The sequence below is a fragment of the Alligator sinensis genome, unplaced genomic scaffold (genome assembly GCF_000455745.1).
Source record: "Alligator sinensis unplaced genomic scaffold, ASM45574v1 scaffold994_1, whole genome shotgun sequence".
NCBI classification, from domain to species: Eukaryota; Metazoa; Chordata; order Crocodylia; family Alligatoridae; genus Alligator; species Alligator sinensis.
In genome coordinates, this window is record NW_005842488.1 from 234,837 (window position 1) to 260,606 (window position 25,770).

The 25,770-nt window shown below is 48.8% G+C and overlaps 1 protein-coding gene across 1 annotated transcript in view; it reads left to right on the forward strand.

Moving 5' to 3' along the window:
- LOC102368221 (CUB and sushi domain-containing protein 1) overlaps nucleotides 1–25,770 on the forward strand; it is a gene marked incomplete at its 5' end in the record, with an annotated part of 292,700 nt that overhangs the window by 233,767 nt on the left and 33,163 nt on the right. Inside the window, 7 exons of the mRNA XM_014523449.2 lie at nucleotides 269–463; nucleotides 1,965–2,138; nucleotides 2,583–2,756; nucleotides 6,918–7,091; nucleotides 8,513–8,701; nucleotides 12,552–12,725; nucleotides 16,366–16,548. Of these exons, the coding sequence (XP_014378935.1) occupies nucleotides 269–463; nucleotides 1,965–2,138; nucleotides 2,583–2,756; nucleotides 6,918–7,091; nucleotides 8,513–8,701; nucleotides 12,552–12,725; nucleotides 16,366–16,548 (1,263 nt within the window). The remainder of the gene's footprint in view (nucleotides 1–268; nucleotides 464–1,964; nucleotides 2,139–2,582; nucleotides 2,757–6,917; nucleotides 7,092–8,512; nucleotides 8,702–12,551; nucleotides 12,726–16,365; nucleotides 16,549–25,770) is intronic.

Below are 25,770 nucleotides of genomic sequence, written 5' to 3' on the forward strand. Positions count from 1 at the left end.
TCTCTCTTAAATGGAAAAGATGATAACCCCTTGATGTGCCTTCCTGCCATCGACTGCTACCGAGCCTCGCTTCCATTGATCCCAGAAACTTCATTCCCCTGTCTTACGTGGAAAGTTGAAGCAGGCTATGCTGCTCCCGATGTCTCCGGCAAGGGGCTAACACAACTTGTTACAAGTTCTAAGATGTCCCAGAGTTCAACTGTTCATTAATTCCAGTCTTTCTGCTTTCTTTTCCCTCCTCCCCCCTTTTGATGTGGCCGATGCTCAGCTGTCACATGCCCCGATATCAATAGCATCGCAGTGGAGCACGGCAGGTGGAGGCTGACTTATGAGATCCAGTACCAATACAACGCCCAGCTCATGCTGATCTGCGACCCTGGATACTACTACACGGGCCAACGTGTCATCAAGTGCCAGGCCAACGGGACGTGGAGCGTAGGGGATCCTATGCCAACCTGTAAAAGTAAGGATGGTGAATTTTGGTAGCCAGGAGTGCATGGCTGTTCCCCCTACAGATGTGCACCTTAGCTGCTGCGTTCCCCTACAACATGTGAGAGCAGTGCTGCAGCCTTGCTCAGGGAGATGGAAATTTAGTCATGGCATAGGTCAGAGGCTGGCCTGAGTCATGGTTTTAAATCAGAAGAGTCTATATGAACTCAAGCCCGTCAGCCCATCCTTTGCTTTCAGTTCCCAGCAACCCAGCTGCTGCTAGACCCAGGTGGTCTGAAGTTAACATTAAAAAAAAAATGCATCTCCCACTTTCAAAATCAAGCCTGAGTTTCCAGCCTGACATAAATGCCAAGTTTACAATGGCAAATTATGTAGAGCTGTAAATCAAAATGCTCTTGACAAACAAATTAAGTGACTCTTATAGGCATCCTGCCTGACCTCACCGCTGTGCTTTGGACCTTGCCTTTTGTGAAAGGTGTTTTTCTTGCTCTTTCTCTTTAAACGCAGATATAGACAGGAAAAATTGGTCCTTCAGAATAGTACGTTTGCTCACCCTCCCGACTCCCTTTGTGTCTAGAGATGCAGCTGCTGACTTCACTGACAGAAGCACATTTTCACCCCTCTTAGCTTTTCAGAGCTCAATCTGTTCTGGGATTGCGAGCCTGCTCCCATTCTAACCTCATCAACGGCTTTGTCAGCTAAATTCTAATTACAGAATCGTGGTGGTGATAGAAGAGACACAAAACCCCCAGCTTGAGGCTCAGCTATCTCCTGTTGAGCCTGAGGCACCAAGGGAGCTTGAAAATAATGGAGACTGGCTAGACAAAAGCTGGGGGAAAGTCAGATCTGATCTGGAACCTCGGTCTACAGCGGGCGATATCCAAATGTTGGGTCCACGCACCCACAAGCATTGGGCCAGTTTGGATCTGTGTCCAGATTGTATTTGGGCACCTCTTTTAAACTCCTCTGGGAGTTATTGGAAGAGAAGTATGGGACTCCCTTGGTGCCACTTTTTTCTGATGATGAGACAGAGTCGGGTAGCAACTTCAGTGTTTCTTTGGAAGCCAGGCTGCCCAAACGCGTCCTAGGCAGTCACCGGATTCATATCGATGGACTGAATGCAAGAACACAGGGACTGTCACGTTGCATCAGACCAGGCCAGCAGGCTGTTTGTGACAGGGACAAGCACCAGATGCTGTCTAGAAAGTGCAAAACGTCTTGTGGGGGGGCAGTTATGGAAATGCCTGTCCACAGGGAAGGTTTCTTCCTCCCCATCAGTTAGACCTTGACTGATGCCCTCAAGCATGAGGGATAATAGCCGCTGTATTTTTCATCTTTAGTAATGCAGCGGAGACTATTCCCATTCCCCATGTAGATAGCTAATGTCCTTTTCAGTTCTGCTAATTTCTTGGTCCCTCTCGTAGCGTGTGCCAGCGAGTTGCACACACTGCACTACATTGCTACGCATCCCCCAGGCAGGTCTCTCCTATTGACTCTTTTGGGATCTCTTTCAGTTATCTCTTGTGGAGACTTGCCTACACCCCCAAATGGGAACAAGATTGGGACTTTAACCGACTACGGCGCTACGGCCATCTTCTCTTGCAATACCGGCTACACCCTGGTAGGGTCACGTGTGCGGGAATGCATGGCTAACGGACTGTGGAGCGGAGCGGAAGTGAAGTGTTTGGGTAGGTGCTCGAGCGGTATCTGTGTCAAGTGATGAAATGGCCCTGAAGTAGGTTGCACAAGGAGGCCACCCCACCGTTCAAGGAAGAACTTAGGCATGTGCTTAAGTCCCACTGATTTCATAGGGGGGAAAGCACACATTTGAAAGGAAGCAGGGTTGGTGGCTTAATAGATCAGTGGGATTTGAAGAAGGAAAAGGCTTATCAAAGCAATATGTTATGTTTATTTGCTGCTACCGTTTTATTTCATAGCAGGGGCTGGGTCCTTATAATGGTGTAGGAGATGCCCACAAGCCGGGTCTCAAAGCATGTGGCCACCAGTGGGAACACTGACCTTGGTAGATTTGGGGCCAAGTCCTATATGCAGGAATTGCAAGTCCTCCTGTGATGCCACTGGCACAGGCAAGCAGACAGCTCTGAATGGCTTTCCTTGTCTGCCTCATCCAGCTGGGCACTGCGGCCTGCCTGACCCCATTGTCAATGGGCAGATCAATGGTGAGAACTACAACTACCGAGGCAGCGTAGTGTACCAATGCAACCCTGGCTTCCGCCTCATTGGGATGTCTGTGAGGATCTGCCAGCAGGACCACCACTGGTCTGGAAAGACTCCTGTCTGTGTGCGTAAGTATGTTGTCAGGTTTATTTAGCCCTGGTGTTGGGTAAGGGGTAGAGGTGCAAGCAGAGCCCATCGGTCTTGCAGAGAGTACGAGCAGCAGCAGAAAAGAGGCACTCAAGCAAGCAAGAACTGGTTGGGTCAGGAGAGGAGGGAGGGGGTTTTTCCCCCTGTTGAAGCGATCGGTCCAGATTCCAGGAGAGGCAGTCAACCCTTCGCGTCTGTTTGGCAGCCTGGAGACATAGGTTAGAAAGAATCTGCCTTGTTCTAGCTTCCACATTAAAATATCCAATGTCATAAGTGGTACTGGCTTGCTAGCTGGCTCAGATGATTTGCAAAGACTTGAGTCTGTCTGGAAACTATTCCCCTTCCAGTCCAGCACATGGTCCTTGCAACTCAGGGTTGAGACCCATCGAGGCAGATTTCAGCACCAGTGGCCCTCTCCATTACTTGAACACCCACTTCCCCGGTGCTTAAAACTCATTTCAGAAAGGGAGAAAACTAAATGTCATCCAATTTCTCAAAGGGGCCATGAATCAGGAGGAAACGTTCATTCTTAGCATGTCCCAATGAGTTTCTAGGCTGGTTTGAGCCCCCCTGGTGGGAACGAAGCAGGGCTGGTGAGTCCTGGAGGCAAGGATCCTCATTTTCCTCGCTCGTGATTCACAGACTTGCTCATGAGCTGTTCCCCCGTTCATTTTGTGCTTCCGTTGCACCACCTGCTCTCTCTACCGGGGTGTAGAAGGACAGACAGTGTTGGCATTCATTGCCTGCTTCAGGAGGCTACAACAGCCCCCCTGGCCCACACACAGATAGATGAAGGGCTAGGTCACCAGCCCTAAGCCCTGCCACATCTTGCAGCCTCTAGATCAAGGGCAGTGACAGCCACATGCATTGAAGAAGGGCAGCTAAAGTGCAAAGCTCTCCCTATCTGGGTGCACTTGGCTTCCACTGCCAGTAGAAATTACCCTTTTTATGGAAACCGTGACCAGTGGTGGGGGATTTGTTGCTTAAATCACAATGTTTGCTTTTGCCGATATGATCACACATGGTGATTCCAGTGTCTGTTGGAGAGATCTCTTCTATACAGAGAATTTCCCCCTGTAAACTATCCAAATTGCCACTGCCATTGCCCCCTTGAAAAGCACAGAGCTGCCAGGACCACAAGTATCCCTGCATGCTGAAGTGCACAGTGAGAAACAGGGTTTGAAATCTCAGCCATTCATTTTCTGTGCGTATTGGAGCGAATAAGCAAATCTCCCAGTTTTCGTTCTATTTTTCTTTAAACAATGTCGCCTCTGACTGGGGAAGGTGCATCAGGCATGTCTGTTATGCGCAGGGACCTTGGCATTCGCGGCTGCCTTTCTGTATTCTGTCTCAGTTCTGCGGGCATCGGTATGGAGCACTTATGTATTGAATCAAATGGTAAATCCTCTCCTCTCCCTGTCACTTGAAGTCTTTGGAGCATGATTGACCTCTGCTTAAAAGAGATGCTGCAGGTCAGATATGAATTGCTAAGCTGAATGCAGGAGATTCTTGGAGAAAGCCCCTAGCTGGCACGCGGTGGAAGGTCAGATGAAGTGATCATCACCAGCTTCTCGTCTACCCATGTCTATGAAATCACTTTGGGTTTAGGCCAGGGTTACTGAGGGCTTAACCTGGCACCAAAATATCAACCCTTCTCTCGTGTGTTTCAGCCTTACTTTATAGGCTTTATCAGCGGAGTTCGTCCCGCTTTACACCGTGTTAAGCAGCCGGAGAATCAGTCCTCCCGCTGTGATAAACTCCTTCGGGTCACCTTGCCCAAGCTGCTAATTTATCTTTTCAGTAAATAAGCTAATTAAATAACTCTCTGGAGTTCTGACTAAGGTGTTCATAAATGTTGAGCATCTCCTTATCGGTGGACAATGCCATCCGGTTTCTTCATATCGCGGTTTGCCAGTTGTTCGTTTCCAGCCTCACCTACCTGTGCGTGGGGTTTATGCAGAGAGGCATAAGAGCAGCCTCCATTTCAGAGGAAGAGGCAGAGGAGGAGATGACCAGCAATAAACACGATGCAGGCCTAAGAATTAGACACAGACATAAGCTGCCGCTCTGCAGAGACATACGCTGATGCTCTGCGGAGGCTCCAGAGCTCAGGAACGGGGGTCACCATTGGTTTTGCTTGTTAAGGGGATCTGATGCACGTAAAGTTCTGGCACTTAGTGCATAATTTCAGATTTCAAATTCATCCAGAAATGAACAGGTGGTTCATCTTTAATAGCCAAGATGCCAGTTTGGCCAGCTAGTCGAGTAATGTGCCAGGCTTCCGAAATCCTATTGCTGCAGAAAACCCAGCCATCCTTCACTGATGGGAGTTTTTAAACCAACTCAGCCAATTGGACTCGTTCAAACCCAAATTTTTGAAAGCTTTGGAGCATTTTGCCGATCGGCTAGTTTCTCTTGGGATGCTTCAAGTGGCAAGTCTGAATCCCAACACCATTAGAACAAAGCAGATCAGTAGAAACATTTGTCGACTCTGCTTGCAATCCACCTTTCATATTAGAGGGCCGGAACAGGAGTCTAGTCGCTTGGCTCTCCAGAGCATATATTTCCATTTCTGGCAACGGAAAGCTGATGTGGACCCTCACCTCTGGATTATGAGCTTTCTGCAGAGGTGTCAAATGTTCAGAAGTTGACCTTGATGTAATTAAAACTACAGCAGCCTTTGGCGATAACATTAAATGGAAAGTCATTAAATCTGAGCATTGTTGGGCTCTGAAAATAGATGCCTTGAGGCTTTATTATTTATGTAGGAGCTCAGGGTGCTGCAGAGATCCCATTATAATTCTGGGTTCTGTTGCTGTTTTCTCTTAAACCTATTGCAGAACAGTTGTGCTTTGTGTGAGCTGATTTTTTTTTCACTCTTAACGCTTGCAAAGAAGTTATCGTCCGGTTCAAAAGTTGCGTAAGAGTGTCTTAGCAGTAACTTGCAGGCGTCTTGGAGAGAGGCTGACATCTTCATCGATGGCACCGCAAGGATAAAAGGATACCGGTCTCCATGCTTCAGGTCCTAACCTAGCCACCAGCCGGGGTTAGGAAGGAAGCTCCCTTCCCTTAGTCTTGCCCAGGTGATGAGAAATATTTTGGATCTTTTTTCCCCCCCTTCATTTCCCCTGTAGTTTCCATCATTGGCAGGTGGCAACACGCTGGACTTTTAATGATGAACTTACCCTGTCCCACTGTGCCAAGACCCTGTATACTTCAATCAGTGTTGCTTTGTCATGGGCCATCAAATGATGTCACATTCTTTAAGTGGCCCAAATAGCTCAAAAAACCTCAACTTGCCATCAAGGGAAGCGACTGCCATGTTCAAGAGCAAAGGGCCCCTTGTAGGGGCTTTAAATCCCTCTGTAAGCCTTGCCTCTGCTGGGAGGCTACAAGCAGCAATCCAGGCAAGTGTATAACACATCTTAGCCTTTTTCTTGCCACTGGTCTGGATAGTTGTGTCAGGCTCCAGTTTCCCCAGCACCCCCAGCTCCCCATCATAGCACTGTCGTGGGAACATAGAAGTTACCAGCCTGCATCCAACCCACGATCTCGCTGGCCTGGACCGTGCCCTTTGGGCAGCAAGACTCGCTTCAGGGAGAGATGTGAAGGAATCTTTCTTCCCCCATAAGGGAAATATTGATTTATACCCTGGACCAGGAGAGCTTATATTCCCCTAGCGTATACTTCCTGAGCTGCATATCAAGAGCCAGATTTTCCTTTTATGTTTCAGATCTGTAGTATAACAGTATAACTCTATGGACTTTGGTACTTTTACTTCTAATTGAACACCAGACGGACGGAGAGTTTGGTGTGTTCATGAAGCGCCCAGGGCAGCTAAGGGCACCCAGTGAATGCAAGAGTATCAGTAAGCATTTCCAAAGGTGCCAAGAGAGGTTTTATGGATGCAGGGTGCTGAGCTCTTTAGGATTTTCCCAAAATAGTCATAACGGTACAGCCCCAGCTCCTCAGGGGAAATCAGGGTAGTACCAGGGATCTGCCCACCCCGGTGTTTGCAGCAGGTTACGTGGAATATATTATTTTCTTTGGTGGCCTGTTTCCTTGAGTGCTCCTTCCAGGCCGAGCATGCACCTTCTCCATCCTGGAAGCCAAAGAGGTAACATCTGGATTTCTGATTGTAGCCATCACCTGTGGCCACCCCGGCAACCCAGCCAACGGCCTGACACAGGGGACTCAGTTCAACCTGAACGACATGGCCAAGTTTGTCTGCAACACCGGATACCACTTGGAAGGGTCTTCCCAGTCGCAGTGTCTGGCCAACGGCCAGTGGAGCAACTCCCTGCCCACCTGCCGCAGTAAGTCATCTCCCCCAAGACCCTTGTTCCACCTCGGGCGTCCTGGCCTGGGGGGCACGCATGCCCCAGTTTCTTCCAAGAGGGTTGGTGCTAGGAGGGGAATGGAGTGGTAGCTCTCCAGGGCCCACGGAGATGTGGGGCTAAAGAGATGAGGCACTAATCCCCCCACCCTTCCTGTGGAGACTGCATTTGGGGAACGGCAACCTCCACCCCCAGGGACAGGCCAGTCCTCTGCGTAGCCCTTTCTTCTCATTGTGAATGTACTTGGATCTCTAGCTTCTGACAGCGGGCCGGTTCCTCCACTGATGTTAATCAGTGCAGCTCCGTCGATGCCAACGCTGTGTCAGGATCTTGGCATCGGAAGAACTCCACCAATTGACACTGGTGGACTACCCAGCCCCCAAAAATGCCTTCACCAGCTTCAACCATGCTGCATTTTTCCTGCTTGGTGGAGCTAGCAGCTGCTGCAGCATCATTGAGGTGGCAGAGGAACAGACCTGGGATGCACAGAGGGGGAGCAATGCTGGTAGCTGGGGGGCATTGCTGATGATATGGTATAAATGCCACACACAGTCATCCAAAAAAAGGAGACTTCATTTTCCTGGTGCCATCTCTGCTTGCTCCAGGTTCCCAACATCCAGCTGAAGCAGAGCAAGTTAACACACAACTTTTAGCAGCTGAATGGGAACGTGTGAGAGGTGTTTAAATTGGCATCTGGTGTAAGCGGGCACCCCCACCACTGCTGCTGATGGGTGGGGACCCGGGCCCACTAACCCCAGAGCAGATATTGGCATCCGAGGGGTTTGAACTCCCTTGTCTCCACCACCCTTCAACCTATTGAATTGTGAATTGTAAACAGGAGAGGGGTGGAAAAGGCTATAAGGCCAGACGCTTGGTGTCCGTGAGGGCAGTCCCGCTGAAGTCCGTGGGGTTGCACCAGTTTTCCCCAGGCTAGGGGAAGATCCATCCCATTCACATCTCTGACATCCCTCACCCCCCTCCCCACTTTGAGAGCTTCTCCTTGAGTGCCAGCATTAAAATTCACTTCTCCGACCCCCTCCCTGCTGTCCCTGCACCCCCTTCCTCTGTAGTCCGTCAGCCCAGTATCTCTGCCCAGACTGATACCCCCGCGGGACAGGCTGCTCTTTGCACCCGGGTGCTAACTGGGGCGGTGGAGGTCCCGATCCTGCAGTGAGTGCAGACACCACGTGGCGGGATCTGGGCCTGGAGGATTATCCCCTTAAATGTCCAACTCCTTTGCTTGCTTGTTTAAAAAAAAAGAACGAAGGGAGGAAAGCAGAAACCAAATGTGGGACGCGTGACTTGAGAGCTCTCCCCCTTTCTCCCCCTTGTTCTGGAGAGTCCTTTGTTATTTGTTACACCCTTTGTTTTGTATTTTTTTTCCTGTTATCTGTTTGCAGTTGTAAACTGTACTGACCCCGGGCACCTGGAAAACAGCATCCGTCAAGTGCAGCCAAGTGGGCCTCACAGATTCAGCTTTGGAACAACTGTCTCATATCAATGCAGCCATGGATATTACTTATTGGGCACACATGTACTTACCTGTCAGGGGGATGGCACTTGGGACAGGCCCCTCCCTCAGTGTCTCTGTAAGTTGTTCAGAGCAATACCCCTTTGCTTCGAGCATTGCTGCAGCTTTTCCTTTTCGAGGATTCCTGTTGCTTTTGAACTGAGCGATAGTATATCTATATCTATATATATAAGACTCGATCCAAAGCCCTTTGAAGTCCGTGGCAGTCTTTCCATCCACTTCACTGAGCTTTGGATCATGCCTACCGAGGGGAAAATGTATGGTCTGGCGAGAGATTAGATTACATAGGGATCGTTTCACCCACTGATGAAAGGCAGTCACCTTTTGAGCTTTGCTGACCCCATTCTGCTCCAGCAACAATATCATAGGTGGAAAAGAGAAGCATCGCTTCTCCGGCAGATACCACAGAGGGAATGTATAGGAAAGCAGCATGTAATTAGGCAGCCTAAGGACACAGCAGATTTAGTGCTGTTCGCACACATCTGAACTTCCCACACACCCACTCACTTACATGTCTTCAGAGAAAGGAAATGTCAGTGCAGAACCAGAATAAACACAACCTCATCGCCTTTATTCTGTTTCAAAATGTATGTTACAGAGGACTCGCTTCTTGACTCTTGCCTTAGATTTTTTTTTTTCCCTCCTTAAAGCATCCTTGATGCTCTCTGCCTTTCAGTTTGTTGCGTTCATTTGTAACCGTGAGCATGCTGGAGAGAGTTGAGGTTCCCGGCAAAGGCTTGGATTAAGGGAACAATTTGATTTAACAGACAGAAACTCTGAGCTGCGCGGTTCTGAGATGGTAACAGCGCTGCTTACAACTCATCAAAACACCCATCTGAGTAATGTGCTCTGTGATGTGCCGTTGCTCTGTCCTACACACACACGCAGCTCAGATATTAGAAAGCTCTTTTGCAACCATGCACCCCACGGCGTAGTATGCACGTGCACACAGGCATGCATAAGCACCCAGAAGCACACACACACACACACTTAAAAAGTATAGTAGGTCCATGAAGTCTATGAAGCTCCAAAGCTTAATGTTTGTAACCCCGACAAGGTAAAACCCAAATTAAGGAAAACATTTTATAATAGCAACAGCAGACTTCATGTCGTACAGCATGCTTCTCCCTTCAGCACTTGGGGACCCTGGAGGAAACCCTTGATAGATAGAAATTATTCATGCTTTTCTGAGAGCTGGGGATGCAGACATATACTGGTAGTAGCAATATTATATTCATACTGCTTTACAAACAGGGGCTGTGTCATTATACCTGTTTTACAGATGGGGAAACTGAGGCACTAGCATGTGACCACTTGTCCAAGGTCACCCAGCAGGCCAGTGGCACAGCCAAGAACAAGAACCCAGGTGTCTTGTATCCCAGTTTGGTGTTTTAGCCTCAAAGCAATAGCGTGCTCAGAGCCAGACTCAACTCAGAGTCTTTGCACTGACTTCAACAGAGGCTGGATTTGATCTTGAGAAAATGTCATCAGGTGCTGTACATACCTAACGCTCTCCAGTTTGGAGTTCCCAAATAGTCAAAGCATTAAACAGAAAATCAACACATTAAATAGAAAAATGTGTCGTGAACTGCTCCCCCTGCTTCCCGGTCATTCCAGCAGCTCAAGCAACCCAAGAAACAACCCCTGTTTAAATGCACTTCCTTGCACAGCTAGAGAATACCTTCCAGTTTAAGCTCTTATCATATACCCAAGAGATTTTCCTTGAAAACAGCTGCACATCTCAAGGAAGAGATGTTGCTATGGGAGGCTTTGGGTGGGAGCCTAACACGGCAGGGAAACGTACTGCTTAGAGACAAGCCACGTTTCTGGGGTTTTGTGTTTGCATTCCTCCTCAAGTTTAAATTTTAAAAACCTGTTTAATGGAACGAGGATTAAACCCCGTGACATGTGCAAGCGCCCCAAACATGCAATAATTAGGATCTCCTCTCAGGGCAACCGGTACCTCTGCCATTCAGAAGTTGTACCTCGCGTGACAAAGAGGTCAAGCAGCCGGAAGCTGAGCAGGAGAGTTTGAATCCCCTCCCTCGCTCCTCCACGTTGAATCCGCCTCGCTGTTCCTAAGCCTCAATCCTCCTTTCTTTTCTTTCTTTATTTTCCTGTCCACACCCAGTCACAAACAACTCGTTTTTGGCATGTTTTTTCTCTTTTCCTCTGTTCCCAGCATATCACCATCCCGCATTCACAGCACCCCGCACAAGCCAGGGAAAATCGGCAAGTGATAACCACATACCTTAGCACCTCTTGAACAAATGAGCTACCATTTAAAAACCTTTTAGGTGCCTCAAGTCAGAATCCTTCCAGCCGGCATTCGACAGCTAAAGCGATGCAACCTATTTTAAAAAAAAAGGTTGTGTCTTGATCAGCGTCCATTAACTTCAGAGACTTGTCTAAGTATTTTCACCATCTTCTGAAAATCAGGCCAGTTTTCATAGGTGGCTGACAGGATTTATGAGCTTGATTTTCATCAAAATAACTAATGGATGCCTTAATTTGGGGGTGTCGAACTCAAGGTGCCTTAACGGGACCTGATTTTTAGAGGAAGAGCACTTGGGACTTGCTGAAAGTCGGCCTCCTTTTAAGAAGTCTCAAAGTGGGCGCACACATTATTTAGTCCCTCTCTCAAATGCAGGTCGTTCTGGTTTGGGAATTTTTAGCCAGGGAGTATTTGAGAAGAGGAATTAAAAAGAGCTGTTGTTCCTTAAGGGGTGGGAGAGCTGATGTGATAAATAAGGTGCACAAGAGCAAAGTTGAGCACATCAAAGGGAAGTTCTGCAAAACCTCTACTGAATCCTTGAAAAGCTGCAGTATCACCGCAGATTTGGAGCTGAAGGGTATCTGCTGGAATATTATCAGTTATTAAATTGTTAGTTACCTTGTGCGTTTAAGCATCAGCTATCAAGCCCATTTCTTTTGAAAATGTCCTTGGTTGTAGTCACAGCTCCCTGCCAGGAACTCTCAACGCCCACATACACAAACACTGGCGCGCTCTTCTTTTTTATTGAAGAATACATCATGTATTCCACCTAATGTCATTATTTGTATTTTTAGAACCTAGTAGAAGGCAAGAATGGGTCCGCAGCTGATATTTCCCTTCAGAAATTGTAATGGCATATGGCCTTGGCGTTGAGAATCATTCCGATCAGATCCTATTTAATAGCCATTAGAGCTGTCAGCTTGTTTGTCAACAGCCAAGCTGCATCCACTCTAATTGCAAAGCTAAAATAAACCAATTAATTATTGTTAACGGTGTTTTTACTAGCAATTTTAGGGTGAGCAGCGCTCAGAAGCTGCCAGATGAATTTCATCAGGTGTGACATTGCATCTAATATGGGCATGTGCCGGCAGAATCTTGCGCTGCCAGGGGAGATGTGCATGCGTGCACGCATGTGTTTGTGCGTGTAAATATTCACTGTTTGCAAGGGATGGATATTGGAAGGAACGCGGGAAGTGTCTGTCTGCAGCCTCGCTGTTACTGCGTGCTGGGCATTTGCTTGCATGACCCTGGCCCAGATGCTCTGCCCATTTTTATATGGCTAGCCCCACTGAAATCAGTGGTGCTGCTTGCAGGAGACATTTGCTCTCATGTACAGGATTCAAGCACTAGGAAAGAGCTATTTTGAGCGTGTAAGGGTCTAGTCATGCTCAGATCACATGGGACCAGGCCTCAGTTGATATAAAGCAGGGAAGATCTGTTGATTCAGTGGAGTGAAACCCATTTATACCAGCTGAGGGTCTTGGCTCATAAGTCTGTACATGCAAGTTCCCTTCTGGAGGTGCAAGTAGGTAGTGTTTCCTCTGTACCCCGAGCCCCCTGTATCTTCCTCTGAACACCTGAATTGGACAGTACAATAATGACCAAAGCCATAATGCCTGTCTCTTCATTTCAGTGGTCTCCTGTGGCCACCCCGGCTCCCCACCCCATGCCCAGATCTCGGGGGATAAGTACACGGTCGGCTCCGTGGTCCGTTACAGCTGCCTCGGGAAGCGGACTCTGACTGGCAACTCGACCCGTATGTGCCAGCTGGATGGGCGCTGGAGCGGCTCTCTTCCTCACTGCTCAGGTGAGAGGGTGGGAAGATATGGGAAGGGTCGGGCTTGATGACCCTCTACTCCCTTGCACATCCATAAGGGATTGCTCAGAAACACTTTCATTCCACGTTTTTTTTTTAGCTGAGCTGGATGAGAGAAGCCAAGAGGTTCAAATAGGTGTCCTTCCAAATGGACGGTTCTGGATCATGCCAAACTCGGAGCCCATCTCTCCAGGCTCCCGCACCTTGGATGGAGAGTGCCATTAAAGAGTAAACTTTCCCCTGCAGCACAGGCAGAATAAATCAGTACAAAGGATGCTCTAAATGTAAGAAATACCCAGGGAGAATCAACACCGCAGAGTACTATTTACTGTTTAATGGCTCCTACTGTGCTTCCATGCAGGAGGCTGTGGCTGGGGGGAGGAGACGTACTCACAAATAGCTCCTCGCCTTATAACTCCAGGTCCTCGCTGGCTTTCTCATGAATTCAAATAAGTCTTCCTGGCACAGCTCCCTTGGAGGGGCTGCCACCTGCCAGGTGGCACCATGCAGAGGCTCTCTCATTAACGCAGGATGCAACTCTGCTGTGCTGTTCATCACTTTTGACATTGTGCTTATACACTGTGTCTGAGCTGGGCAGATGCAAGCCTACAAAATGGATCTGCCGAGGCTCGGTGTCCGTAGTAGAAGCCAGATGTCCCGTAACAGCTCAGCTCTTCTTCTGGTCCCCAAAATGGGAGATGGATTTACAGAGACCTTCAATAGCCAGCAGGTTCCATCATGGTATTCCTGGGCAGATGTTTGGTCTTTTTTTCCAAAATTGGATGGCATTGCTTAGTCTACATAGGAACCAAGCTTTTCAGCAAATCTGGACCAGGGGTTTTTCAATCCAGACTGTGAAATGTCCAAATAAGCAAGCACGACACACAAGGAGGTGCATAGGGGTAGGGGAAGAGAGGTGGGAATTGTTCCTTGCCGGTCTTGTTCCGGATCCGTATCAAAGTCTCCTGACTTTTGGAAGCAACGGATCCACTGGTGGAGCTGAAGGTGCTGAGAAACTTGAAGAGCTCAGTAACAAGCCTGTTCCCTTCTGCGCACCCCTGGAAGCCAGATGCAAGTGGAATGGGAATCGAGAGCAAAAGACATTGGGGTGAGGGCTTACTGTTTAATTAGGCCTCTTTTAGATGTAGCAGATCGGCTTGACCAAATGTAGACTGCATCTTAAAGGGGAGAAAATGCATAGAGGAGACATCATTAGACATGGAAGATATACCCACCAAACCAGTTTTCGTGGCCATTTGGACAGGTTTCTTCCCCCCACCTTCTTTTTTCCTTGAAACTTTGGTTGGGTTTTCAGAAATGCTCATCACTGAACTGAGCCTGTCCATTGAAGACAAAGAGGTGGGAGCCTGCTACCGGTTTCAGAAGAAGCACAGTTAGCCCATCACTTCTGAGAGTCCTTTCCTCTGTGCTCAGACTCAGAGCCAGTCAGGGCAGCATGACATGCGTCAAGCATCGCCCAGCCGCCAGGGCGTGCACTTATTGCGACTGCCATTCTCCTGGCATGGTGGGTCGAGAACATGAAGTGCAAGCATCGGGCCCTTTCCTTGTGCCTGCGCTCTCATGATCAGAAAGGCAAGCTGAGATATGTAATGGTGTGAGTCTCCTGCTTGGTATGATGCTTCACTCCGCCTGGCACACCCTGGTGCTTGGACCAAAATTAGAGGATGCCACAGAGCGCCAGTCTCTGCTGGAGAGTTTCCCCTTCAGTGCTATCATAGCCTCTTTGCAGCTGGGGGTGGTGCCAGAATTCAACCCAAAATGCTTCCGAAACAGCTTTTCCCCCGCGTGCAGGGAGTCTGCTAATTGTGACTGCAGCTTTCGTAAATCAGAACTAACCACTTTGAAGTAAGTCACTGCTGAAGGCAACCAAGGAGCCCAAATTCTCCCCCTGCCCTCCTTTCAAAATAAGCCTTTCCCTAGAAGGCAAATGTCTTCATTATTTTCTGTATCAGGCATAATACTGCGCAGCCTGTAACTGCAGGGAAAGGCAGGCGGCTCAGGAGCCAGGGGCTTCGGTGATAACTGCAGGAGCTGAAATGCTCTTCCTTGGCTTGGGGCTGATGCGTTTTCAGAGATCATTAGCAGAGAAAGCAAGAACAGGCAGACTCAGCTTGAGCCCGGGATGGAGCAGGCAGCGCTCCAGCATGCTCTCCAAGAGCCCCTGGGAGGCATCCTTTTCAGCTGTCTCCCTCCTCGGGTTCCCCCAAACTTTCAGCCAACAGTGACGAGGGTTCACAACTTGTACCAGCGGATGTTTCTCAGCTGGATCCCTCGCACTCCTGTGCCGCAAAGCCAGCAGCTCCTTGCTCTGCGAGAATGACGGGGCTGGCGGAGGTGGCTCTGAACCTCGCATTTCGGCATGGAGAGGAACCATCCACGTGATCGATGCCGCCGAACAAACCCCTTGCTGCCTGAACAGCTGCTACAGAGAGCGTCTGCATCTGGCTAGGACCCCATCTTGACGTTCTGGAGTAACGGGACCAGATTTTGCACGTGCTTAAAAAGCAATGGGCTCCCGAAGGCAGAAAGTACCTGGCATGACATTTCTGCAGGCATGTGCATACACTCGCACCTCTGCGTGCACACACATGCACATAGTCCGTGCAGAAGGCCAGCAAATGTGCTGGATCCAAGGTGCTCAGCCTTTTTTTAGACTCAAGGAATTGAGTCCAGAATTGTTGACAGTTGAGCGGCATCTGATTCAATAACTAATTTTTTTTATTACAGTGTATATTCTTGTAAAGGGAAGAGCCTGAGCATGCACTTATCTCCTCGCACCTTGTAGGACCTTTCAAAGGAGCTCAGAGCACCCCAGGGTGCCTTGGCATCCTGGCGGAGAATTGTTGTGCTCGATTAAGAGGTGCATGGTACAGATCTCAAGGAGGGAGGGATTTTCTCCCTACGTACTGTGGTGATGGGTGCAATGCAACAACCTTTACGTAGAGAGAGACCCGCAGCTACATAGGCATTGGCAGGGCTGCAAGGGCACTCCTACTTGTAGCTTAGCTGACGTGTGAGACTAGGTCTAGGTTGAGAGCCCTGGCACCATTTGGGGAGCAGGTGTGGGGGCAGAGGTGGGGATCTTGATGCTCACTGCAAGTCTGTTGTTCTGCTGCATGGTACCTGAGGGAATCCCTACGAGCAGCAAAACAAAACTGAGAAGGGAATATTACAACTGGATATACGGGAGAAACCAGCAGGCTATAAGCTAGTGTGGGCTGTCTCCCATGGGAAGCCCCGTCATGTAGGAGTATCAAAAGATAACAGACTGGGCAAAACACTAGTAAACATCTAGCCCAAGCTTGGCAGGGAATGGAGGTAGATGAGTTAGTAGGTGGCTTTCCCTCTTCCCAAATCAAGTCCATGGGTGCTGCTAGGTGCATCAGGCTGCCAGATGGTCCATTGCCACCTGGAGACCTGATGCTCTACTTGCAGCAGATACATGGGTTAAGGCGATGAAGTACTCATGGGCTGGTAACTCCATGGCAGTTGTTTCTATAGTATTTAGGACTTCTCTGTGTCGGGATGAGGGCAGAGCGGCCAGGACCAAGGCCTGTACTTCTACCCACAACTCGGTGGCTGATGGCATTTTTTCTTCTCTCTTCGTTAGGAGGCAGCCAGGGAGTGTGTGGTGACCCAGGGATCCCATCCCATGGCATCGGACTGGGGGATGAATTTGGCGTGGATAGCATGGTTCGATTCAGCTGCGAGCCGGGCTATACGCTCCGGGGCTCCTCGGAGAGGATCTGTCAAGCCAACGGCTCCTGGAGTGGCACCCAGCCTGAATGTGAAGGTATCGCTCGTCTCCTTTCCAGGCGCCCATCGAGTGTAGTCGGAGCAGTGCTGTGCCCAGCCTTGCCATGCGGAAAGGACAGGGGTCTTACAAACACCATCCGTTCCCCTAGCCGTGCAGGTGGGGGCAGAGCTGACCTCCCCCTCAGTCTACTGAGCAAGGCCAGCATGACCTGATTCATAAGCTGGATCCAGGGATCCCTGCAAGTGGTGGGGAGGGGAGGAGAGCAGTGGTTCATAATTGCACACCTTGAGAGGGCTTGGAGGACGCCTCCCAAAGGACAACTTCCCAGTGGAAAAGAGGGAGCAGGTTGCAGAAGGGAAGCAACCCTCTTCCGTACCCAACGGCGTATCTGCCTGCTGCATGCCCTCGGAGGGTGTCATGGGAGACCCACGATGCTCAGATTCATTTGAACATCTGGGCTCAGGCATGAGCTGCAGGGGCGGGCAGTTATTTTGGGTGGAGGGCTGCTTACTGAGTCTTGGCAAGCCATCGAGGGCTGCATGGCAGGAAGCCAGGGGCAGCTAAATATTAATTTTCTAAATTTTGTAGGGGCCCCGCAGGCCGGATAGAGTGGCCTGGTGGGCTGCATTTTGCCCATTCCTGAGCTAGAGAGAGCCCTCTGGTCTGAGGGCACCGATCCTCAGGGTTGTTCATCTGCAGCATTCGTACCTCAAAAATTACTGAGCTTGATATAGGAATTTCTGGATGAAATTTCCCAGGCTGTGCCCTGCCGGGGTCAGACTAGTCTGTTGTAATAACCCCTTCTGACCTTTGCTTCTTCAAATCCAGTGTCATGGGCTGATTAATCATTTAGGGGAGATGGCTCAACACAGAGAGCCATATCCATTGCCTGGGACTTTTGTTCCACCCAGAGCGAGTCATCTCAAAAGCGACTTACATTAAGCAGCATGATACAAATTAAAAAAAAACAAAAACCCTACTAAAACAATTACACACACACACACACACACACACACACACACACACACACACACACACACACACACACACACACACACACACACACTTGTTGTTTGAAGAAATAGGGAGCACTCCCCCCAAGTCCAACCTAATAAACCCCAAGCCATCTACCTCTGAGCTGCTCTGTCGATGGTCACTATTACAGAAGTATTTAAAAATCAGTCAGGGAAAGAAAAAAACCCAGGCACAAAATGAGGAGGCCTGAGTGAACATCTCTCTCCAGCTGATTTGAAAGCTCAGAGATGGTGAGAGTTTGCAAATGAATTGGAAATTTATTCCGAATTGATGCAGCCCTTGATTGGAAAGGCATTGCATTTCATTTATTAATACACTGGGGGTCTCAAGGTTTTGTTTTGTTTTTTCTTTCTGAGTTTATATGGGCTTTTTTTTCTTCTTTGGTGGAGAGGATGAGGTGGGTCTGTGTGTGCGACTCCCAGGATAAATAACCCATCGGATAAAAAAGTTACCAAAATATCGATCCAAGCGGCGGGGGGGTTTTTAATCACAGTTTTATGAATACTGGTAACATTATGCCTATAACATGGCTGCATAATGTTAGGTGCTCACCAGCCGGCATAGGAAAAGCAAATTACAATGAGTAGTGTGCTGTGTTTGTCATTTGTATTCATGGCAAGATGCGTGCTTGACAAGGTATTCTTAGACCTGTACTCTCTGAGTGTTAGATTCAACTTTCTGGCAGAGGTATTTATAGCGTTGTTTAGCTGTAGTGAGTGAATTCAGGACAGATGATGGGGCTGAGCTAATCGCACTGGTAGAGCTTGGGCAGGTGTTATGCAATCGATGCACACGCTTTCTTTTTTCCAGATCTTCTTAATCCTGACACCAAAAATAGTCATCTCTTCTAGCCCCAGATTCCTAGTGCCAGTGAATCATAGTCCAGAACTGCAGCAAGCCCGGCTAATCAAACCCTAGACTGCCACAGGCTTGGCTTCCCACACGCAGCTCTGCCAGGGCTCATCAATCCCGACCCGCATTTCCACCCACCTCCCACCCCCGTGCTATTGCAGATCTGACTTTGGGGGTGAGACACAGGGTCACTGAGACTGAGGCCATTGGACACTGTCACTTAAGACCTGAGTCAGGATTTGAACCCAGGACTTGAACCAGCAACCCTGAGTGTGTCTACATGTGCTGTTAATGCAAAGCACTAAAGTTTGGTGCAGTTTGTGCCAGAGTTTCTTGCTCCCAGGTGCAGGTGCACATGCACCCCCTGCAAAAAGCACCGCTGATGCTGCCAGTGGCATCTGCAGGCACTCCCTGATTGCCACTGGCCGCTGCCGGTGTCATCTGCGGGTGGTCGCTGACCACTGGTTAGCACTTGCCTCCCACCCACCACCGCCAACACTTCTGCAGCCGTCTGCAGGAGCTCGCCGCTCACCGCCAACACCCTGCCGCTGCCTGAGGGAACTCACTGCACCCCAAGCCTCCAGGGGCACACAGCATTCATGCATCTACACATGGGCTGTGATGCAATAAATAACTCTACTATAGGATAGTACTTGTGTCAGGCAGCACTATCCTATAGATGAGCCAATGAGTTTACTCCATCCTAACAGCACCTCACATGTAGACAGTGACGCTTTATTATGGAGCTAATTAGTCAGCTCCGCAGTAAATCATCTTGTATAGATGCACTCCTTTTCTCTGCTTCCTACCCAAGACTTATCCACACATCTGCCCACTTTTCCACTTATCCACATCCAGGCCTCAGTTCAACCAAACAGGGGTTTACAGGCGGCTGCCTGCTCCATCCCCCAAGTTCCATGTTTCTTTCCTTGTTTAAAAAAAAAACCCCACCAAAAATACTAGTGATTAAAGGTCTCAGAGGCGTGGTATGAATCAGAGTGATTAGTATGTTCCATAGCCCCAAATCAGGACTAATCATGTTTAAAAACCTGCTAAATTGCATCTCCCCTTCAATATTTCTGCATTACTCAATTTGAGTGAATGGAAGTCTCCCTGGGAGCCCCATTCAGCATCAGAGCAGAGAAAGATCCAGCGTGGCAGCACAACTATTCAGTGCCTCTGTGAGGCACTCTCTCCCCCTGACTCGTGGCACTTGCCTGCTAGCCGGGCACAGAAAGCATAATCAAGCCTGACGCGGCTTAAGGGTCATCAGTTCTGTCTTGCCTGGGGAGCGAGGGCAAATTGATACCTTCAAATTAGCTGCTATGCAAAAATAAGCATGGAGGGGTCCCAGGCCAGTCTTGATTAGACCTGGGTCCACTGCGCAGAAAGCCCTTGTGCATTAGTTGGCCTCCTTGTTAATGCAGCTGGAGAGGGGGCTGAGTGATGGGGCATGGCTCAAACCACTTTGCCCCTTGTGCACAGCAAGGCTCTGCTAGTGCTCTGCCAGAGCATGCATATACTCCAGGATCACTCAGGTGGTTGCTTAATACTCCAGGATCACCTTGAGGTCCCAGCTGAGATTGCCAGGCCGAGCATTACACACACACGTGTAATGAGAGTCCCATGCAGCTGACAGTCCAAAGAGACCGGGGAGGGGAAAAGGAAGGCGTTGCTTCCCCATTTCACGCAGGGTGAAGCAGTTCTAGTGTGCGCTTTGCTTTGAAATTGAGGCACCCGAGGCACAGGCTTTGCTGCAATGCAACTGTCTGAAAGAGAGGTGTAGCAGACCTGGCTCTAGATCTCCCTGGTGAAAAGGAGCCTTTTATTTCCCTAATTTGTTCCAGCATCTAAGGTGCCCCAAGGGTCGCAGCGGCCTCGGGACTGACTTGCTTGTGACTCTTCAGGGCTTTCCAGCTACTTGGAAATTCAGGAGAAAAAGAGGTGAAGAGTGATTGAGGAGGGGGGACACAAAATTGGTCCCCAAAGGGGCAAAATGGGGTGAAATCGTGCGAGCAAAAGTATCAGTAGGTGCTGGAAGTCCTCAGCACTCAGCGTGTTTCGTGGAGCTCCAGCCGCATCGGATCCACTACGCCCAGCTTCTCTGGCTTCCTGAGATCACAGATTTCAAGCCTCATTTAGCTTTAATTTCCAGCAAGTTTTAAAATGTAAATGAAATCCTAAAAGCCTGCTTTTTTTTTTTTCTTTTCCCTCCCCCGTCATCTTCCTGTCTGAGCAGACGCAAGAGCGAGAGTGGGGGAGGCTTTTGATTTCCCTTCACAATGGAAGGCACAATTGCAGCGCTAGATGCAGCCCAGCTTTTTATATTCCTCTTCCCCTCCCCGCATCGTGTGGAAAAGCTGAATGGACCATTTGCATCTATAATGTTTATTATTGCACCAGATGAATTCAACAGCAACTGCATCCAGGAGGAGCGGGGGCCCTGGCTGCTGTTTCCCTCTTTTCTAAGCAGAGAAATGGTGCAACAGGAGTAAAAAGTGGCCCCGATCCTGAGGATCTGTTTGGTGATGGGGATTCCCCCCTCCCACTCCTCTTTTTTTTTTCTCCTCCCTACACATTCGGTGGACTGTAGGTTGCTGTTTAATTTAAACAGCGTGGCAAGGACCATCCCCAGAGCAAAGGCGCTAAGACCCCCCCGAAGGCTCTTGGCTGCGTCTTATTCCAACAGTGGATTTGGCCTGATAGGTCAGACAGAGTTGGGAAAGCCTTTCAGCCTGCCTGGTGAATGGCAGCAAAACCCAGAAGAATGAGTCTGTCTGCTGCAAGGATTAGACCGGCGGGATGCGTGGGACCGCTCTGTTTACATACCACCTCGACTGGAGCCCTGCTTAGCAAACAGCTCTGCAAGGGAAAGAAGGGGAAGCTTTGTTGCTCTTCCTCAAGGGAATGGATGCACTTCTAGTTCTGTGATCATAGACATTTTTAAAATGCCACTAGCTGTGAAGGAAAGGACCTCATTGTTTTGCTACCTGCGGGTGCTCTGCGTGATTTGATGGAATTCACCCGGCAGGGCAGACGGGGTTTTGAAGCCTGCGTAATAAGTAAAGAGATGCTACTCACCCGCTGTTCTGACACGGCCAATGCTGCCTTTGCTTGAGTGGTCGCAGATTCCCAGGGCTTTCGTGGCTTGTTTTTCCTAATAGAGGATGAATCAGTGCAGTAGAGTTTGGGCGTGCTCAAAACATCGCTTGCCTTTACTTACACAATGCCTAGTCCTGAACCAAGCAGAAGTAGCATGCACAGAAATCCATCACTTCCCAGGTCTGCTCCAAGCATGGACTCTAATCCACACCCAGATCAGGCACACACATCTCCTGGCTCCACTACACACATGCACGCACACACGCGGGTGCACACGGACACGCACACACACACAGACACGGATGCGGACACGCACATACACCCCCCCTCAGGAGTCAAAACTCATTTGCACATTGAGAAAAAAAAAGAACCGGGAAGTCGGGACGTAACGCTGCCAGCTGATGAAGCCTGCTATCACAGGAGCTACGCTCCCACTTGCCTTCGTTTCGAAGTCACCCTTGATTAATAGTCATCCTGATTTAATAACTGCAATTTTAAGAGGTGGAAAGCAATCAAACCTGCTCTCCACTTGATAGCAGAGAGCGAAAGCAATGAAATGATGAAAGAGGCTCCGGCTTCCAAACCTCAGCCATAGCCAAATTTCTCAGGGCCAGATTTGCAAGTGCTGAGCTCCCACTACACAGAGCCCAGCACTCAGCTTGCAGGTCTTTGTGTTTCGGTTCTGAGCTCTTGAAAATCCTGGTCCCTAAGTGCATCTTAGGGGACTTCCAGATTGAATGGGTTTTGGGGGGTTTTTTGAGGCCAGAGGGGTTGCGTTTTGAATCTGGATTCTTTTTCCTGGCACTGCTTCCTTTCTACTGGGCAAGAGGGCAGAGCTAGAAGCCCACTCACTCCCCAGCCACCCCCATGGGGATGGGTAGGGGCAGCCCAAAGGCAGGTGAGCAATGTAGGCAGCCCCTCTACAGGTGTGCAGCCGGACCTCCAACATTATGCCTGTCCCCCCAGACTAAGTGCATGCATCATGGAAAGGCTTGCTGGGCAAGACTGACTTTAGCTGTCTTTTTTACTGGGATTACCCAGTCTCTGAGTGAATCTTCCCACCAGTCCAAAATGCCGTAAGTGAGAAAGATCTTCCCCCTCCCAAACCCCCGATCTTACTTTTCAGTGCCCAAGAAACACTCATTTCTTATCGTAATTCTCTCCTTGGTCTCCCCCATTGTCATCTTTGGCAGCGATTGTGATTACATTTAACAACCCCATCTGTGGTGTTGGCTCCAAGAAGGACTCTATCAGAATGCAGTAGGCACCCTGTTTAGTTTTGGTAAAGAAATAGAAAAGGAGCCAAGAGATTGAAGCAATCTGATTGCAGGGGTTTTTTATTATTATTATTTTCCATTCCCTTGTGTATCATTTAGTTATAAGCAGGGATCCTGGTTTTCTCTGATTTAAAAAAATCCCCAATTTTCAGTTAAAAAAAAGTAACCCCAAATCCACATTGTTCTGCGATTTAAATGAAACACGGAAATATTACACCATGAAATATAACACAATGAAATATTTAAATGAAATATATAGAGATCTAGATATAGTGCTGTTTCATTTTAATCATGGGACAATGTGGATTTGGGGTTACTTTTTTTAACAGAAAATTAAGGGATTTTTTAAATCAGAAAAAAACCAGGATCCCTGGTTATAAGCATCCCTTGCCTTACTGGGGAACCAAGCAGAGCATTGTGGTACCGTCACAAGGCAGGACGGATGATTTGGTCGTTACACTATGAGATGGGAGTCAGGATTTCTGGCTTCTCTCCCTACCTCTGGGAGGGGAATTTTGCCTAGTGGCTAGAGCAAGAGGGCCAGGAGTCAGGACTGCTGGGTTCAATTTATGTCTCAGCGCGGGTAGGGTGTTCTGGTAGAGAAGGGAGCTGGGAATCAGGACCCCTGGTTTCAATTCCCAGCTCTTCCGCAGAGTCATTATGCAATGTTGGCCAAATGACTTCACTTGCCCTTCCCTAATTTTCACCGTATGTTAAAACTGGTGCATTAATGCCGTCCATAAGAGCTGAATTCATGAATCATGTTAAAGCACGTTGAGATCCTCCACTGAATGGCACTATATAGAAGTGCATGCTGCACAATACTGCATTATCCTTGCTAAAAAGCAAAAGTGGTATTGACTGCACAGCTCAATCCGATTTCGCTTGCCACGGCTGAGGGAAGTTCCCAAAAATAATCAGCAGTAAGGAGGGAACGGTGAACGAGTTTGTTAAATACCTTTTAGTTCCAATCATCTGCAGAGCTGTCAGGTAGGCACACGCAGGTTTATGAGCCCAAATCTGGAGATGCAGTGGGGCCACTGGACCCCATTCCCAGTAAAGATCCCTCTGCTTTCCACCGCCGACAGTGGGATTGGTTGTGGTGCAGAACCAGTGCCAAATCCACCTTCCTGCCAATGCACAGGGGTCAGTGGCACAGGGGATAGGACAAGGGCTTTCTCATCCCTGACTGCCATCTCTGTGGGGCCATTAGCAGCAGGCATGATTTAGCCATTCTTCTTCCCCATTTTGGGAAGACCCAGTGCACAGGTCCCATAATTACAGGAGCATTTCTGCAGCTTGAGGATCAAAACTTCCTCTTTTTTTAAAATCTGTCATTTTCTTTGGCAATTGAGCATCCTCTCTTGAAATATTTACTTGTAAAAGAAGAAGCAAGTCCAATAAGATCCAGATAGGCACTTGGTTTCTTGATACCCTTTTTCCCCGTGGGCAGGGGTGGGGGGAGGGTGTCTGTTTTTGATCTGCCTTCAATCCAAATGCCAGTGCCAATACATGTTCTTCCAGGATTCAGTTCAGCATGATGCCTACAACTCGCACCAAAGCCTGGGGGAGCTCTTCACCTGGATCACTCCTTGGTTGTGGGACAGGGAACTAATTTATTTTAAATGCAACTTGAAGGCTTGATCGTTTACCATAAAAAGCCCACATCCTTTTTAATATCCAGAGCAGGCAAACTGTGGCTGACGTCAGCTTGGAATTAGACCACCAAATTCACACGCCCAGCTCTGCTGGAACATTGCACCATTCTTCTCCCTTCCCATTGCAACCTTTTCCAAAGTCACAATTAATTGTGGAGCAGGCATGTGATAAATATTGTAGAATTGGCTGCATCTGCTTTATCGGGTACATAGATGGGGCCGGTGCGGGGTGAGAGAGAGGCTGGTGCATTGATGGCACAGTGAAATACTAAATCCAGAGCTTTTCCTAGGTTGATAGAATCTGACTTTTATACCAGCATCTCCTGGAAATGACACCATGTATCATTGAGGCATTGAATGCATGAGGAATCTGTAACTAGAAAGTACCCTGAGTGATTTTAGTGCCATGCAAAATGTCTGTACGCACAGTCCAGAATGGTTATTAGTTTCCCCCTGCCAAACAGATACACATCTGACAAGCTCATATGTTAACCTGCTGTCAGCAAACTGAGGAACAAGGAAGGAGAAGGATGCTCTTGCTGCATTGCTGAGCTGTGCATGGGGCGTTTCTCTTGCCCCGTAAGCGGGTCTCTTTTCCACATGCAGGGTAGCAGCCAGTATCCCCATCCTTTGTGCATGCCGTTGCCCTGTTCGTGGGTGGGGAGGGGGAAGGGGGAAGCAACCGAGTGAGGAGAGCGGGCATCTCGTAGTCCCAAATGGATGCTCTGGCAGAGAGACATCAGTGCATTGCCAAGGGGGAATTTCCTTGTCAGATAGTTGGAGGCAAGCAGTTTAAGCCTTTTATTGATTCATGTGATTTTCTTTCATGTACTGTAATTCCACAGTAAATGAGGGCTGGATGCAATTATTGCAGGTGCTTATTTTGTCATGACAGGGCTGCACGTACCACTGCTTAGGCTGATGCCCTTTTATTGCAGCAGCACCGAGGCAGTTTAGACATAAAACTTGAGCAGTGACAAACCTATAATTGTATCCTCGCAATATTCTCCCCCATTTGAAAGCATAATTGGATAGACGCGAGCAAGAACCGAGCGTGGCTGCCATTATGAAAGGGTAGCCGAGTCCCCTGCTGCTTTGATTCCCTTGAAGTCAGCAAAGCTTTTGGCTTTCAGAGCAGCAACAAGCCAAAGATACAGAGCTCAGACCCAGATTACCGCACTTTTTAAAGATCCTGGGGCTCCAGGGGTTGGTCCAGTCCACGCAGAGATTATCTGAGACCACCACTTGAGCTCCAAAACAGATGAGGGTCCAGATTTCCGTGCTCAGAAGTCTCTCTCCCCTGAACTTTAAGGACTATGCCGTGGAAAATGGGA